The following is a 17880-nucleotide window of genomic DNA, read 5'->3' as shown; positions in this document are numbered from 1 at the left end:
CGGCCGAAGAGGCCGTAGATGCAATCTTCCGCCCTGCGAATTTCGCCCGCGCACAATCGCTTGTCTTTCACGTAGGCAAGCGCATTTGTTTGCTGGCGTAGGCGCATTTGTATGTCGTCACTTCACTCTCCAAGTCACCTGACCAAGCCGGTTTTCAAAGAACGTTATTGTTTTTTGTTTGCTCAGCATATATATGGTTCATTAAAGAAATATACCATTTATATCATCAGAATAGGCTCTGTCAGACGTTCATGAAAGTAATAACATTAACTAGTGCTTTTTGCTAAAAGATACAGAATATTTAACAAAATAAAAATACAATAAAAATTATTTATGAGTGCCACGTGTAATTGTTTTGAATGAGACAGTGAATGTTTATCAGTACTGGCAATGTTTCTGTTGTATCACTTATAGTTTGGTCCAGTCTTACTGATTAAGGGCCAGAACCCTTTATCGATTTGCTTTAACATGCCTTTGAGCATTGGTACGGTAGAGTAGCTCTTTGGGAAGAAGGAAGGGTTTCAACAAGGAGATCCTCTTCGAAAGGCTCTTTATGGAGCTCCACCCTAAGGTATTGAGCGACCCTATTAAGGACCTCAATGTACCCGATGTTGTCATCAGGTGGGGGGGGCTGAAGGGATACAAATCAGGGTCATTACATGTAATTGGGTCTGTCTGATAACCCAAGGGTCAGTGTACTGTAACCTATCCTGATCTGATCCTCATCCCCATCCCTAGCTCCATCCCCTTCATCCTGTGGGTCAGGTGAAAGTGGTGGTGGTGAATTTGCTGGTGAAATTAGCAAGTTAGGATCAATGGGAGGAGGAAGTCGAATATAAGGACGAGAAGGGTTAGTACCCACAATTCTCCTTATAAGAGGAATGTGGAAGTCCTCTGATAGGTCAAATTTCCTTTTCTTTGGAAGAGTGGCATGAATATGCCCTGTTTGAGGGTTGATTACCAGTTTTTTTTCTGCTTCAGATCCGAAGGCGGCGCATCGGACCGAGGTTCTTTAGTGGGAGAGTGTTTCTCCTTACGAGTCAGTTTTGGCATCGAAGGTTTCGGCTCCGAGCCTTTGGGCGTTGAAGGTTTCAGCTCCGAGCCTTTCGGTGTTGATGACTTGGACTTGTGTTTCGATGCCGCTCGAACCCGAGCCGGAAGGCTTGTCTTTCTGTTTCGGAGCCTGGCCCAAGGGAAGGGCGTCAGAAACCTTTTGTCGGTGATGACCTTGGCCCGAGAGCAGAGGAGGGACCAGAGCCTTTGTCTTATGTTGAGGGGGTAAAGGAGTATCTTTACTCATGGTACGCTGACCCGGAGTAATCTGCTCCTCTTCTTCCATGTCGGAGTCGGCTTCAGACTCGGAGACAAGTTCTTCTTCCTCCTCTGCTCCTTGAGGTTGATGTTCAGTGTCAGAATCTTTGCTAAAGATGTCCGGTGCAGAGCCGCTCTGGTGTTGCGTTTCATGTCTTTGAGCCCGACGGTCACAACAAGTCTTTTTGGATCAAAAAAATTGGCACGCGTCGCAGTCGTTCTTGTTGTGTTTCGGGGACAAGCAGAGGTTGCACACTTCGTCCAAGTCGGTGCGTGGGAACTTAGCATGACACACGGGACATAGATGATTGAATGGAGTCCGTTCCATCGACGGCTAGTGTGGTCGGCGTGGGTAGGCCCGACGGCCTGCCACGAGTTTCCCGATCAAAGGTTTTCTGAAGTGAAACGTTGAGCGTCGAATGGGGAACCGTGAACGATAACAATACCGTTGAGGATAGTGGATTGCGCGTCGAAGGGGTTCGAAAACGGTACCAAACCGGAGCGCAGCAATACAGATCTGAACCCGATGGCGGAAAAAAACTATCTAAGGATGGAGTCGATGCTCATGCGCACTATCACCGAAAGGAGGAGTCACCCACCTCATGACTGGAAAGACTTCTTCGAACAAAAACAAAGTGCAAACATCCGGACCCAACACTAGATGTCGATCTATGCATAGCAGCATGTGATCTACAGCCCACATTCCTCGAACTTATGGGTTCATAGAATCCTAAATGTACATTGTTGGGAGCCCTTTTTTATGCAGATAAGTTGCTATATTTAGAACAAACTTTTTACGTTGCCTGAGGTGTCCATACACTATTAATTTTCTCTATACTTTCCCATAGGGAGATCTCCATCTACATATGTAAAGTTACTAGAAGTAACTTTACACTCGAAAATCATGGTGTATTTATTAAAGAATAATAAAAACCCCCACCCAAAGTAACAGTTTATTTTTATTGGGTATGCATTGATATTTGTAATGTTAAATGTAGAATTATTTTAAATTAGTTTATATTAAGAAGAAATGTTTTAATGTATTTAACATTATGTTCTATAGGATTATAGGGTGTTATTTAAAATTCCTTCCTCCATTATTTTATTTGGAAGTGTGTTGCAGTTCTAGGTCTCTTTTGATCCTGCTCGCTTAACAAATTGCCAGGTAAAATTTCGTTGAAACCAGATGGCGCAAGCTAGATAAAAGGTAGGGGGGAAAAATCATCCAACTCTTTTTTTTCACTTTTATTTTTGGTACTTGAACAAAATATTCATGTTTTAGGTACATATATTTACAACCTTGGATTGAGAGGATAAATATATATTTACAGATATATTTTGTCTCGAACAAGTTTTAAAAATCTCCATTTAAAAGCTCAAAAAAATAAAAAGTATGCAGTTCTATTCGCTAGTGAAAACATTTCCTAACCTCCAAGAAGAAAAATAGTAAGGTAAAATTGTCAGCAGCGAACCAGTCATTAAGGCCATATTTAGGGGTCAGCCAGGTTCAGGTCACAGGTGGACACGCTTGTAGTTAAATAGGGAGGTTTCTGCACCAGCCAACGCTTCTGGATATCACGTAGATGTTGGGTAAAGTTCATGCCACGTGCCCACCATGCTGGACACGTGACCATTAGCCCTGGTCCTGCTGGCCAATCAGAGGCACCAGCTGGTCAGGAGGCCTCCCACAGCCTGAAAACACAGTCGGTCCCAGATTCAATGATAGGGTTGTGTTCTTGCGTATGTTGCTGTAGTTACTTTGGGGGAAGTCGCCCAGTATATATGACACACCCTTATCAGGCCAAAAACCTATTATTTGTGCCCTTGAGAATATAGTTTGCTTTAATTTGGAATTACCTAGCTCTTCCTGGAAAGAAATAGAGAAGTCCTGAGATCTGACACAGTCCTCTTTCCCCTTGACCCTGACGTGAACCCTACCTGCACGCCCTATGCAGTGGTGCGAAGCAGCTACTGGCAGGAGTCTAGGATTCCCTGGCTGAAGGGTGAGGTAAATGTGTTCAATAAAGGCAAAGTGTTCAGCTTACCCAGGGCCAAGTAGAGACCCCCGAGCATGGTGCGAAGGAGGGATGCGTGAATTCCTCAAACGTGCCAATTGTGGGTGCGCGTAGCTCAATTATATCCTGACTAGTTGTCTGGGAATGAAGGCAAGTCAGAAAAGCAATATTTGGCTACAGAGGAAACCAGCACTAAAGTCGACACTCAGGTAAGGATCAGCTGGGATTCAACACTTTAAGACACAGCTGCAGAAGAAGGGCTTTAAAAACAACGGGGTATGAGGAGGTTAGTAAGAGGATCCCTGGGAGAGGAGGAACTTTCAGTGGTCACCACTGGATATAGACTGGGGTCTCCATGAAAGACACAACAGGAGATACAAATGAAACTTCATGAAAGACACAACAGGAGATACACTGGGACCTTCACAAAAGACACAACTGGAGATACACTGGGACCTTCATAAAAGACACAAATGGAGATACACAGGGACCCTCATGAAAGACACCACTGGAGATACACTGGGACCTTCATGAAAGACACCACTGGAGATACACTGGGACCCTCATGAAAGACACCACTGGAGATACACTGGGACCTTCATGATAGACACCACTGGAGATACACTGGGACCTTCATGAAAGGCACAACAGGAGATACACTGGGACCTTCACAAAAGACACCACTGGAGATACACTGGGACCTTCACAAAAGACACCACTGGAGATACACCGAAACCTTGATGACAGGCACTACTGAAGATACACCGGGACCCTCATGAAAGACACCACTGGAGATACACTGGGACCTTCATAAAAGACATACATGGAGATACACAGGGACCTTCATAAAAGACACCACTGGAGATACACTGGGATCTTCGGGAAAGACACAGCTGAAGATACACTGAGACCCTCATGATAGACACTACTGGAGACACACTGGGACCTTGATGCTACACACCACTTCATGAAAGACACCACTGGAGATACTCTATGAACATTATGAAAGGCACAACAGGAGATACACTGGAACCTTGATGCTACACACCACTGGAGATACACTAGGACCTTCATGAAAGACACCACTGGAGATACACTAGGACCTTCATGAAAGACACCACTGGAGATACACTGGGATCTTCATGATAGACACCACTGGAGATACACTGGGACCTTCATGAAAGACACCACTGGAGATACACTAGGACCTTCATGAAAGACACCACTGGAGATACACTGGGATCTTCATGATAGACACCACTGGAGATACACTGGGACCTTCATGAAAGACACCACTGGAGATACACTGGGATCTTCATGATAGACACTACTGGCATGATAGACACTACTGGAGATACACTCAGACCTTCACGAAAGACACTAATGGAGATACACTGGGACCTTCATGATAGACACTACTGGAGATACACTGGGACCTTCATGAAAGACACCACTGGAGATACACCCAAACCTTGATGACAGGCACTACTGAAGATACACCGGGACCCTCATGAAAGACACCACTGGAGATACACTGGGACCTTCATAAAAGACACAAATGGAGATACACTGGGACCTTCATAAAAGACACAAATGGAGATACACAGGGACCTTCATAAAAGACACCACTGGAGATACACTGCTATCTTCGGGAAAGACACAGCTGAAGATACACTGAGACCCTCATGATAGACACTACTGGAGACACACTGAGACCTTCATGCTACACACCACTTCATGAAAGACACCACTGGAGATACACTATGAACATTATGAAAGACACAACAGGAGATACACTGGAACCTTGATGCTACACACCACTGGAGATACACTGGGACCTTCATGAAAGACACCACTGGAGATACACTAGGACCTTCATGCTACACACCACTGGAGATACACTAGGACCTTCATGAAAGACACGACTGGAGATACACTGGGACCTTCATGAAAGACACCACTGGAGATACACTAGGACCTTCATGCTACACACCACTGGAGATACACTAGGGCCTTCATGAAAGACACCACTGGAGATACACTGGGACCTTCATGAAAGACATCACTTTTATGGATATGGAGGTAAACTGGGATCTTCATGAACAAACACCAGCAGTGGATTACAACAACTTAAAAGGCACCACTGTAAAAGAACTATAACCCTTGTGAAAGGCACCCCTGGAGATACACAGATACCTTCATGATAAACACCAGTTAAAACAGACTGGAACCTTCATGAAAGGTAAACCTGCAGAGGGAGGGTGTTTCTATGGACGCCACGATATGGCAAAACCTTTCAAAAAGCAATAGCACAGCCGGAGAGAACGAGAACTTCAAGGGAGTTATAGCAGTATAATCGTGTACATTCCTGAGTGGTGCACCAGGGAGGAAGTAAGGACAGAGAGAATGCAACTGTGTACACGGCTAGAAATTCAGTCACTGGAGTGACAATGTCTAGAAGGCACATGTAGAGAACAAGAAAATATACAAGGCTATAAGGAAGTGGCTTCGAGTGGGCAGAGCAATGCCTATGACAGAAATTAGAATGGCAACAGGTTAAAAGAGACATCATACCCGCAAAATAAAACCGCAGCAAAAGGGATGGACCATCAGATGTGCAGAAATGGGACTTGCGCATGGAGGTAAAAATTCAGGATGAAAAGATCGAGCTTGGAATATGAGATAGAGGAATGACTCGCCTGGATGCAAAGTATGGACTAAATGTAAACAGATCTGGAGAGGAGCTTTTCCAATCTGACAACTGTGTCTCAGAAAGGGCAGCCTCCAGGAGGGCACTATGGGCATACAGTGGTGCCTAAAATGAACAGTTGGAATAGCAAGGGCAAGGTTTAGGAAGGCACAATTGAATATACTTAGGATACTGTAGAAGGTAAGTGGGCTTAGTCCATGATAGAGGATGTGCTTCAGTATTCCACGTTGAAATATCAGGTCAGAATATCATCAATTTGCTATCAAACATCAACGCACCTGTCATAGTTTCTGTAGCCATGCTCAGGATTTCTCATAAATGTTGTGGGTCTCAAGAGGTTGAACTAGTACACAGGACTGCAGTGTTTTCAGGATGTAGAGGTATAGTGTCAGAAAGGCACACTCAGAAATATAGGGCTGTATGCTAAAGGCAAAGCTGAAATGCTGACCATGACTAGGGTGCATTGTGATCACAGCCACTCAGGGTCCCGATATGTCTGACTGAAGCTAATTGCACTTACATTTGCGTGGTGCACCTAGTGAGCTGTAGGGAATGGGATGAAAATGACCCATAACATCCATTTATGGGAGTCTCCTGCACTTACTGCACACAGCGTGTCCAAAGTGGAAGCCAGGAGAGCCCCCAGAGACTAGGAGCATACATCTTTCGTAGTTCATTGGTCACACAATTGGTGGAGGAGGTCATGGTCTGGAAGGGATATGTTAGCTATGCTTTCTTGAGCAGCTAGAAATAACAAGCCTTCTTTGGATTTGCCGCTCATTGACTGTACGTCGGTTAGATGGATACTGTAGTATTATCTGATAAATGACTGTGGTGAACCTAGACATGTCCACAGGGGGGGTATTCTTGGAGGGCACAAGTGAGTATGTCACAACCATCACTGTTAGACCCTGTTCCTAAATCCATGCATTTTACTGCCTCTTTCCACGTGCACATGGCTATCAGTCTCTTATAAATCCAACTACAATGAAAAATAGACAGTCTCTCCCCGAGGGACATCGATGAGAATCCACAAAATGTATGCAGTCCACAGTTTTGAGGCACCCTTCATTAGTCCTGTAAGTACAGATCCAGGTGAGGGCCGGCATGTCTCATTGTGGGAACTCCAGATGTGCTGGTGGCGGTGGCTTCCAGCGCCTATTGCTTGAAACGTAGATTCAACAAGGTCCCAACTGATGTGGCTTCCAAGTGGTCCAGCTAAGGACCTATCCAGGAGGCTGTGGCACTCTGTGCGTCCTCAGTGCCGTACCCACAGCTCTGTCTGAGTATAGAAACTCACACCACCTTCCACATATCCCTACCACATTGGGTCACCCAGGTGTGGTTGCCCCGTACGGGGTGGAGGGCCTCACTGCAGTGACCAGCAAGACTCCGTGGATAAGGTGAAACTTCTACGGAAGGAAGGAGCTCCTCGTTGTCAGGTTGCAGGAGCAGGGAACCTATATATGTTGAAAAATAGATATATATGGATATAAAATAGGTCCCTCAGATTATGTCATCCTCTGTTCTCTCGCCCAGGAGCCAGTATGTCCTCATTTTTCCTTTTCCCTGCAAGGAAACAAAAACAGGTATAAGAATTTAAACCAACTGATCAGAAGTATTGGCGATTTGGTGTTATGTACAACAGGGGTGTCTGAAATGTGTCCAACAGGTCTAGAATTTCAGAATAAGCACTGACAATGTTATAATTCTTATTTAGCTACACTGGGGGTACATTTCCCAAAGAGACTGACAATTTGGCATGGATAAGGTTCTCATAAACCAATGTTGGATGGATCCCATACTCAGACCAATCTTCTATAGTTCCGCTTCTCACAGACCATTCATTGTTGAATAGATGCAGCCCTTGGGGACCAATGCTGGATGGAGCCAGTCCTTACAGAACATTTTTGAATGGATATGATCCGCATGGAACAATGTTGGATGGGTCTGGTCCTTATAAGCTAATGTCGGTTGTATCTGTCCCTTATGGATCAATGTTGGATGGATCCACCCCCTCATGGACCAATGTTTGATGGATCTGCCTCTCATGGACTAATGCTGGATGGATCCACCCTCATGGATCAATATTGGATGGGTCTGGCTCTCACAGAATAGTTTTTAATAATTTCAGTCCTCATTGACCAATATTGGATGGAACTGACCCTCATGAACCATTGGTGGAATGATCCCGCTTTAAGAACCAATGTTGGATGGATACAGCTCTCAAGGGCCAATGTATGATAGATTCATCTCTGAAGGACCAATGTTAGATGGATACCCCACTCATGGTTAAAGAGTTGGATGAATCCAGACCTCATGGACCAATAATGAATGGAGCTAAACATCGTGACCCAATGTTGGATGGATCCAGCCCTCATGGACCAATGTGGGATGGATCCAGCTCTCAAGGACCAATGTTGGATGGAACCAGCCTTGAAGGACCAATGATGGATAGATCCAGCTCTCAAGGACCAATGTTGGATGGACCCAGCTCTCATGATCAAAGAGTTGGACGAATCCAGTCCTCATGGACATATATTGGATGGAACTGAACATCGTGGCCCAAAATTGAATGAGTCTGATCCTCATGGATTAGTGTCTAATAAATTCAGTTCTCATGGACCAATATTGGTTGAAATTGACTCTCATGAACCATTGGTGGAAGGATCCAGGCTTCAAGAACCATTGTTTGATGGATCCAGCTATTAAGGACCAATTTTGGATATATCCAGCTCTCAAGGACCAATGTTGGATGTATTCAGGTCTCAAGAACCAATGTTGGATGTATCCAGCTCTCAAGAACAAATGTTGGATGGGTCTGGCCGTCATGATCAAGTGTCTGAAAAATTCAGACATTATGGACCAATATTGGTTGGAACTGACTCTATGAAGCATTGGTGGAAGGATCAGCTCTCTAGGACCAATGTTGGATGGATCCAGCTCTCAAGAGCCAATGTTTGATGGAACAAAACATTATAACACAAAGTTGGATCGATCTGGCCTTCATGGACCAATGTGGAATGGATCTAGCTCTCAAGAACAAATGTTGGATGAATCCAGCTCTCAAGGACCAATGTGGGATGGATCCAGCTCTCAAGAACCACCAATGTTGGCAAGATCCAGCTCTCTTGGTCAAAGGGTAGGATGAATCCAGTCTTCGTGGACCTATATTGGGTGGAACTGAACGTTGTGGCCCAATATTGGATGGTCCGACCCTCATGGACTAGTGTCTGATAAATGTAGTCCTCATGGACCAATATTGGTTGAATCTGACTCTCATGAACCACTGGTGAAAGGATCTGATATTCAAGAACCAATGTTGGATGGTCCAGCTCTCAAGGACCAATTTTGGATGGACCCAGATCTCAAGAACCAATGTTGGATGGGTGCAGCTTTCAAGTACCAATGTTTGATGGGTCTGGCCCTCATGGACTAGTGTCTGTTCAATTCAGTCCGTATGGACCAATATTGTTTGAAACTGACTCTCATGAAACATTGGTGGAAGGATCCAGCTCTCAAAGACCAAAGTTGGATGGATCCAGCTCTCAAGAACCAATGATGGATAGAACTGAACATCCTGGCCCAATTTTGGATAGATTTGGGCCCCATGGACCAATGTTTGGAAGGATCCAGCTCTCAAGGACCATGTGGGATGGATCCAACTCTCAAGGATCAATGTGGGATGGATCCAGCTCTCAAGGACCAATGTGGGATGGATCCAACTCTCAAGGACCAATGTGGGATGGATCCAACTCTCAAGGACCAATGTGGGATGGATCCAGCTCTCAAGGACCAATGTGGGATGGATCCAGCTCTCAAGGACCAATGTGGGATGGATCCAGCTCTCAAGGACCAATGTGGGATGGATCCACCGCTCAAAGACCAATGTGGGATGGATCCAGCTCTCAAGGACCAATGTGGGATGGATCCAGCTCTCAAGGACCAATGTGGGATGGATCCAGCTCTCAAGGACCAATGTGGGATGGATCCAACTCTCAAGGACCAATGTTGGATGGAACTGAGTATTGTGGCCCAGTGTGGGATGGATCCGGCCATCATGGACCAATATTCAATTGTCCCCTCAAACCATGCAGTAGAATATAACATTATATATCCCTCTGTTGAGGGCTATTATTGTTGTTAAAGGCCCTCGTTGTGCATTATGAACCCGAGCTGCAGACTAGGTGCATATTGAGGTGCTAGTAGCAGAAAGTCCTGATTTGTGAGGAATCACTCAATCTAAATGGGATACTCACATGCAGAATGTCTTACAAAGAGAGATTGTATGGTGAATAATTCAGGAGGTAGATTCTTCACTGAATGTAGTCATAATTTGAGGATTTTTTGTCACTGTACAGCTCTAAATTAGATTCTCAGTCTTGCCCATTTGTGGAAATGTCACTCTCTGAGCGCATGAGCAGTGCTCTATGAACACCATGGCTCAGATTTACTGAGATGCTGCAATGGGTAGGCTCACAATTTTGGCCCAGTGGCGACACACATGTTTTGGGGGGGATTTACCGAGCTACACAAATCCCAAGTAGTGTGGGTTTGTAAAAAAAAGTAACACAACCCAGTGCATGGCGCTGCCTTCCGTTACGTTGAAGCAGATAGGAGTTACATGGTGGGCACATGGCCGTTACTGTGCATCCACCCACTCATTTTGATACAAATCCATATTAAGAAAGATTTGTAAACATGGGTTTGCACCAACATGGGGCCCTGCCTGAGGCTAGCGTTAGAAGGAGAAATATGTTTATATCTCCTCGTTTTTAGGTCGAGCCTGGGCATTGAGGTAGGGACTTGAAGCTCAGCCCAATCTCCACCCATGTTTTTCTTTGGCTTGTGTCATTGTTCACTGTAAACTGTGGCTGTTAATTGGTCAAAAGGCTTAGTAGTCCCTCCTTAGTACTGCCTTGTCTCATTTTGTAACCGCCCAGGGCGACACACCCTGTTACAAGTGTTGTTACTCTGAAGGCTTTCATTTCAGCCTGCAAGGACTATTTTCTCTAATAGGTTTGTCCAGCCTGCTGTTGCAGGCAGGCAGGACATGCTCTCTCCTAACGCTTTAAAAAAAATTGTATAGCACGCATTTGCAATGTAATAGGTGTTGCATTTGCGAGAGTTTAAGCTATTGACCTTGTAAATGACAAGGCCTTTTATTTATGTGTTTTAAAAACAGCATTTCTGTGAGATATGCAAATCTCAGGAGCTCCTCTGTAATTCTGCAGGGGGATCCCGTCTTTTTGTTATATGCCACTCGCAGAAGACTTATCGGGACCCATCCACGGAAACAGATATACAGGCAGGCACCAGAGCACAAAGACCAAATAAAGCCACTCAGTGTCTTACAGCGTAAGGACAAGGGAGTAGTCAGAAAGTGAAAATACCCCGCACTTTGAACCAAAGCTCTAAGACGCCAAGCAAGCGAAACAAGCCATCTCAACCCTCCCCAGAAAAGTTTGCTAGTCTATTCTATCGAAATATCTATCCACTCATCTTTCATCCTTCAATCCACCTGCTGATAATCACCATTTTACCTTTAAATTATGTCATCCATTCAGTCTCTCATCCAACATTCAGTCTGTCATCATTTCGTCCATCCATCCCCAATCCATATCCAAACGTATCCTCCTATCTTCAAACCTAGCATTCAAACACTCAATAGGGTCCAATGTTAGACACACAGTTAAGACTACACATATCTTGTGTCCAGAAATATTCACTCCTATTCACAGTATATTTATTCTGGATGTGTTTTCCAATGAGGAGTCCCCGAGGATGGGTAAACAAAGGAAAATGGCCTAATTACTTATAAGAATGCACCCAAAGGAAAATTGGCTGGGGCATATTCTATATATTTTAATAGTATTGTAATGCATCCCACATACCTTAAACAAGGCTTTTGTAGTAGTGCACGTTTATTCAGGCATGAATAAATAAAATCCGTGGTGCATTGCATCCTCTCGATACAGGTTGTGTTAAAGAAAATAACATTGGACCCTATTGAATCCCATTCGGGACGGAAATACAACTGGATTTAAGGCTGGTTTCCCAGTCAGATTTGGTCACCGTACCATGATAAACTTGCTCTTACAGGGCTTGTATACTTAGCATTATTTCTCTTTCTTTTCACCCGCCTCTTTTCCTCTAGGATCTTCACGTTTTGTGTATAGGTATTTTTTTTATTACATACCTTCGGGTACCAGGCAACATTAAGGGGGTGTTGTTATGTTAAATTCACTTTAGCAAAGTCACTGTTGACTGTTTAGGTTTGTATGTCACAACTAGACTCACAAGGAACAAGCATGCCTTAACTCCAGAGTGTTATTATAATTTTTCTTAAATTACACTAGTTTGTCCCTAAACAACCGAGGTGACACATTCAAGACAGCATGGGTTTCCACAGGCTCGAGTGGGCACCATGAACCGATCCTATAAAGTTAGTCTGTCACAATGGGAAACTGACATTGGATGCTATTGTTGCATACTTTTTATTCCCAATTCTGTACTATTGTTTGTTTCTTAGCCCTGAAGAAGTCGCTGCGCACAACCGTAAGCGCGACAAAACACGTGTTGGCTAAGGCTGTTGTGAATAAACTGAAGCGCATGTTCCAGCAAAGACTCGAGCTTTTGTCACACTGTTATTGATATCATTGATATACTGTTAGCGTGTGCAGGAGACTGTTGCTCTGTTTTACCAGTGGATGTCCACACGTTGGGGAGGAGGGTGGCTCCCCCTACCTGTATGCACCGCAATCCTCACTCAGTACTAACGTATACTTACCTGCGCGTTGCCCAGGAGCGCCAATACCCTATAGAACCGCCTACCAAGCAGTTTTACTATATTATCTAGTCTGGATTACTGTAATTCCCTTTACCTGTGTGTCAATAAAGCTGGTATGAATTGCCTTCAGAGGGTGCAGAATGCCGCTTCCCGGACTCTCCTCTCCCTCCCTATATTCTGTTCTATTTCCAGTCTGTACGTAAGTTGCATTGCCTTCCGGTTGGGAAGAGAATTCATTTCAAGACTTTGTGTATTTCTCTTGGAATTCTCTATGCCCATGCCCCTTCCATTTTAGCTAACCTTCTTACCCCTTATGTACCGAAACACGCTCTGTGCTCCTCGAACCAACATCTGGCACGTGTTCCCCGTGTTAGAAGAGCACGGGCTGGAGGTCGGTCATTCTGTGCCGTAGCTTCCTCTCTCTGGAATGCTCTTCCATGGACTATAACAAGCATGCAAAATCATGGGGCTTTCAGGGAGGCAGTTAAGACTGGGATCTTCCCTGTTTAATCTTCTGCCCCGTCCCTCCTCCTCTGTCTGGTCATCTGTGGAATCAGCGCGGGGACGCCTCGTTGCTGGGGCAGCCATGCACTTTACAAATCCCACAACATAACATTTATTAACTCTGCCAAGTTTAATTTTCTACGTAAAATATAAGTCTGTTGTTTACAATTTTGACAATTTTGCTTATTTTTGTTTCCTTAGTGAAAAGTCAAATTTATTTGTATTTTAAGGCAAACGCAGACCATCCAGTTTGAATGGTTTCTTTTTTTACTTTGCTTACCTTTGGAACAATGTCATTACTCTGTGTTTACACTTAGCTGAAGTCTTGAAGGATCTCATAGATTAATTTGTCCTAATAGGCCTTCAACCCCATACAAAATAATTGGTCAGCCATGATGAAACCTGTTACCTACAGGCACTATAGGATACTAATACTTAAATACAAAAATGCCTGGCTCAAGTTGTTTCTGAGGACATTGTTTTTGGCATTGCAAAAAGGTGAAAATGTTGTTTGCAAGATTAGCACAATTTAACATCTACACTCCATTCCCAAACCAAGACCCTTTTCTCTCAAACAACTAATCAACCATTAGTAAAGCAGGACATTTCACTTGTCCGGTACCTTTGACCTCCTTCCTAGATTCTCAAAAGACTTGTGGCCCAAACAATCTATGCTTGGATGCCAGCAGTTCCCACAGGATCAACAAAGGAAACTAGCCTTTGTGACTGGCACCACCGGTGTCCTCAGACGTTCCTAAAGCAAGCCAAGGGTTTCCAGTTGCATCTGAGGGTTTACACCCTGTATGTTCTGTGTTCTGTGTTCTGTCTCCTTGTAGCCCTACAGGCAGTTCTCTTTCTATGACCTGTTCTCTCTCACTTACAGAATCCCTGGTAGCTGAGAGATGCCATAAAATTGCAAGTGATGGATTCACAAGGGCCTGTTGCTGTGTGTGTTGTGGTACACCCAGGGCCTGGAAGGACTCAGCATGTTAGTCTAGCAGGAGCCTACATGTACTCTCCTACCACCGGGTTTTGTAGAGTGTGTGGGGGGAACTTGACTCCATTCTATATCTCCACACAGGTTTAAGTGGAAGCACGGCAACTCGTTGAAGACCTCTAAGAGATGGTCCCAATGCTTCCGTGGTTCCTCGCTTCCATGGTGCCGCCACCGTGCAGTGACTTACCTTCATTTCTACGTCGCCTCGCAGCTCCAGGAGGAAGCTCCTGAACTCGTCCAGCACCTGCTTCGTTGTGTCTGAGAGATGGATCTTCAACGCTGCCACAAAAGAGAAGAGAGCACCTAAGTGTCAACCACAGGATACAACAGACCAGTAGGCATTGCAAGCAGGGCGATGCCAGTGCATGGATGTGTGACGCGGCTATCTGTGATGTGTGGATAATTCCTCAGTGCCTCACATGCGCATGGGCGTAGGAGTAGGGGTCGATTTAAGGTTAGGGTTAGCTTTCGGCTAAGGTTAGTTTAGATTAACTGAGCGTTGGTGTTAGACGGGGACCCGGAGGGTAGGCCGAGTACAGGGGGAGAGGCCTCCGGTGAGGGCCGTCTCCGGCGATCGTACAGACAAGTAACTTCCCCCCCACAAATGGACACCACACAAGGATGAGATCTACACACTTTTATATAAGGTTCTTGAGGCAAGGTTATCAACGATACAGTGGGGGCAGGACACGAGGATCCTCCCAATTCTAGTCTCTGTAGGGGAAGGGGTAGCGGGACAGTCTTGGTACCGGTCTGGTACAGGGGCGGCAAGAAGGAGCTCACAATCCTCGAGCTTAGGGGTCTGCAAGGTCGGGCCGCGGCAACGCCAGCAGGCTAGGATGATAGTTCTCGGCAAGGAGGGCCGCGGCAGCGCCAGCAGGCTAGGATGATATTTCTCGGCAAGGAGGGCCGTGGCAGCGCCAGCAGGCCAGGACGAATGCTTTACAACGAGGAGGGCCGCGGCAGCGCCAGCAGGCCAAGGCGATGGTTCACAAGGATGGGCCGCGGCAGCGCCAGCAGGCCAAGACGAAGGTGCACGTTGCAGAGGGCCGCGGCAGCGCCAGCAGGCTTCAGAGATGGGTTCACAAGGCAGGGCTGCGGCAGCGCCAGCAGTCCGTCAAGGATGAGTTCTTCTCGGTGTCTCTCGACTCCAGGATACAACTGCCTTCCTGCTCTGGGGCTGCCCCAGTTATAGGTCTGGTCTCCTTTGATGTCCGGACCCTCGCGCTTGGAGGTCGGGAGGTCCGGGATGAGGGAGTCCAGACACCCAGCAGGGGGGGTGGAGCCAGCGCCCGGGGAGGCCGGGGGCGATCGACACCTGGCGGGGGAGAGCCATCGACACTCCTTCTCCCATTGACCTGCCAAGTGGTCTCTTCACCTCCTGGGTGGATGGTGGTGCCTCGATGTCGGGGCCTGGCCAGGCCCAGGGTTGGGGTCGAGCCGAGGCCACGCGGCCTCGTGATGCAGTGTCCAAAGATGGCGGCTGGGCCGGGGCAATGGTGCTGACGGGGGCTCGGGCCAGCTGATACTGGGGTGTTCAGGAGCTGGAGTCCCGTTGGGGACGGGTTGCGGGTTGCCTCGGTGGGTTGCCGGGATGGTTCTTTCTGGGGATCCCGGGAGAGCCGATGTCCGGGCCCTATCATGCGGGGAGGGAGCGGGCCTTCCACGAGGCCTGTCCAACATGCGTTCCCCCCAGCTGAAGGCAGGGAGAGTCACCCATCCTCTTAGGTACTCTCCTCGCCGAGGCGGAAAAAGCGTGACAGGCCGTCCACGTTGGCGTGGTCCTGGCCAGGACGATGCTCCACAGTGAAGTCCATCCCTTGCAAGGAGATGGACCATCGCAGCAGTTTTGGGTTCTCCCCCCGCATTTGCATCAGCCATTGCAGGGGTCGGTGGTCTGTCTGTACCCGGAAATGGGTACCGAAGAGGTAGGGCCGGAGTTTCTTGAGGGCCCATACCACGGCGAAGACCTCCCGCTCGATGGTGCTCCAGCGCTGTTCTCGGGCCAGCAGGCGTCGGCTGATGAAGGCCACTGGCTGATCGACTCCCTCGGCGTTGAGTTGAGAGAGGACTGCCCCAACGCCATGATCTGAGGCGTCCATCTGTACTATGAACTCCCGGCTGTAGTCGGGGGCCTGGAGCACGGGGGCGGTGCACATGGCGGTCTTCAACTTCTCGAAGGCCGCTTGACAGTCTGGAGTCCAGCGGATTGTTTTGGGGTTTTTCTTGGATGTGAGTTCTGTGAGGGGCCCCACAATGCTGCCATAGTCCTTCACAAACCGCCGGTAGTACCCAGTGAGCCCCAGGAAGGCCCGGACTTCGGTTTGGGTAGTAGGGGGTTGCCAGGCCTGGATGGCAGCGATCTTGAGCTGAAGGGGGGCCACCAGACCGCTCCCCACTTGGTGTCCGAGGTAGGTCACGGACCCCTGGCCAATCTGGCATTTGCTGGTTTTGACGGTGAGGCCGGCCTGCTGGAGGGCGTGCAGGACTTCTCGGAGGTGGTGGAGGTGGTCTGCCCAGTAGCGACTGTACACAGCAATATCGTCCAGGTAGGCGGTGCTGAATTCTTCGAGGCCCGCCAGTACCTGGTTCACGAGTCGTTGGAAAGTAGCTGGAGCGTTTTTCATGCCGAATGGCATCACCTTGAAGTGGTAGTGGCCATCTGGGGTAGAGAAGGCGGATCGTTCTTGGGCCCCGGGGGTGAGGCCGATTTGCCAGTAGCCCGCTGTTAGATCGAAGATGCTCAGGTAGCGGGCGGCCCCCATGCGGTCAACTAGCTCATCCGCCCGGGGGATAGGGTGAGCGTCGGTTCTGGTAACGGCGTTCAGGCCCCGATAGTCCACACAGAACCGGAGCTCGGGGGCAACGCCCGGGGCGGCAGCCTTGGGGACCAGTACGACTGGGCTGGCCCAGGGGCTGTCAGATGGCTCGATCACTCCCAGAGCCAGCATTTTGGTGACTTCGTTCTGGATGCAGGCGCGCACCCGATCTGGCACCCGGTATGCCCGGTGTCGAATAGGTGGACTATCCCCGGTGTCCACGTCGTGAAGGCACCAGGGGGTGACCCCGGGGGTGAGGGAGAACAGGTTTGCAAATTGTAGCAGGAGAGCTCGACAGTCTTGGCGTTGCTCTGGGGACAAACCATCGGAGAGTCTGACCCCTTCCACTGAGCCATCCTGTTCACGGGTCCTCAGTAGGTCAGGGAGGGGCTCGGAGTCTTCCTCCGTCCCACTATCGGTAGCCATCAGGAGGCTGAGTTCCGAGCATATGAAGTGGGGTTTGAGTCTGTTGGCGTGGAGGACCTGTAGGGGGTTCCGGGAGGACTCCATGTCGATTAGGTAGGTGACAGGACCCTTGCGCTCTATCACCTTGAAGGGTCCTGTCCATTTGTCCTGTAGGGCACAGGGTTCGACCGGGGACATCACCCAGACTTGTTGTCCCGGCTCGAACTCGATGGAGGAGGCATGCTGATCATACCATTTCTTCATGTCCTCCTGGCTGGCTTCAAGGTTGGCTTTGGCTAGCTCCCTGAATCGCCGGGTCTGGTTGCGAA

The 17880-nt window shown here is 47.6% G+C and overlaps 1 protein-coding gene across 1 annotated transcript in view; it reads right to left on the bottom strand.

Moving 5' to 3' along the window:
• Window positions 1-2501: 2501 nt before the first annotated feature.
• NPR2 (natriuretic peptide receptor 2) overlaps window positions 2502-17880 on the bottom strand; it is a 469654-nt gene continuing 454275 nt past the window's right edge. Inside the window, exons 21-22 of the mRNA XM_086960020.1 lie at window positions 14515-14606; window positions 2502-7605 (exon numbers count right to left, since the gene is read on the bottom strand). Coding sequence (XP_086816146.1) covers window positions 7543-7605; window positions 14515-14606 — 155 coding nt within the window. The 3' untranslated portion in view covers window positions 2502-7542. The remainder of the gene's footprint in view (window positions 7606-14514; window positions 14607-17880) is intronic.

The sequence above is a fragment of the Lissotriton vulgaris genome, chromosome 3_1, assembly GCF_964263255.1.
Source record: "Lissotriton vulgaris chromosome 3_1, aLisVul1.2, whole genome shotgun sequence".
Taxonomy (NCBI): Eukaryota; Metazoa; Chordata; class Amphibia; order Caudata; family Salamandridae; genus Lissotriton; species Lissotriton vulgaris.
This window is presented reverse-complemented; position numbering and strand designations above follow the sequence as displayed.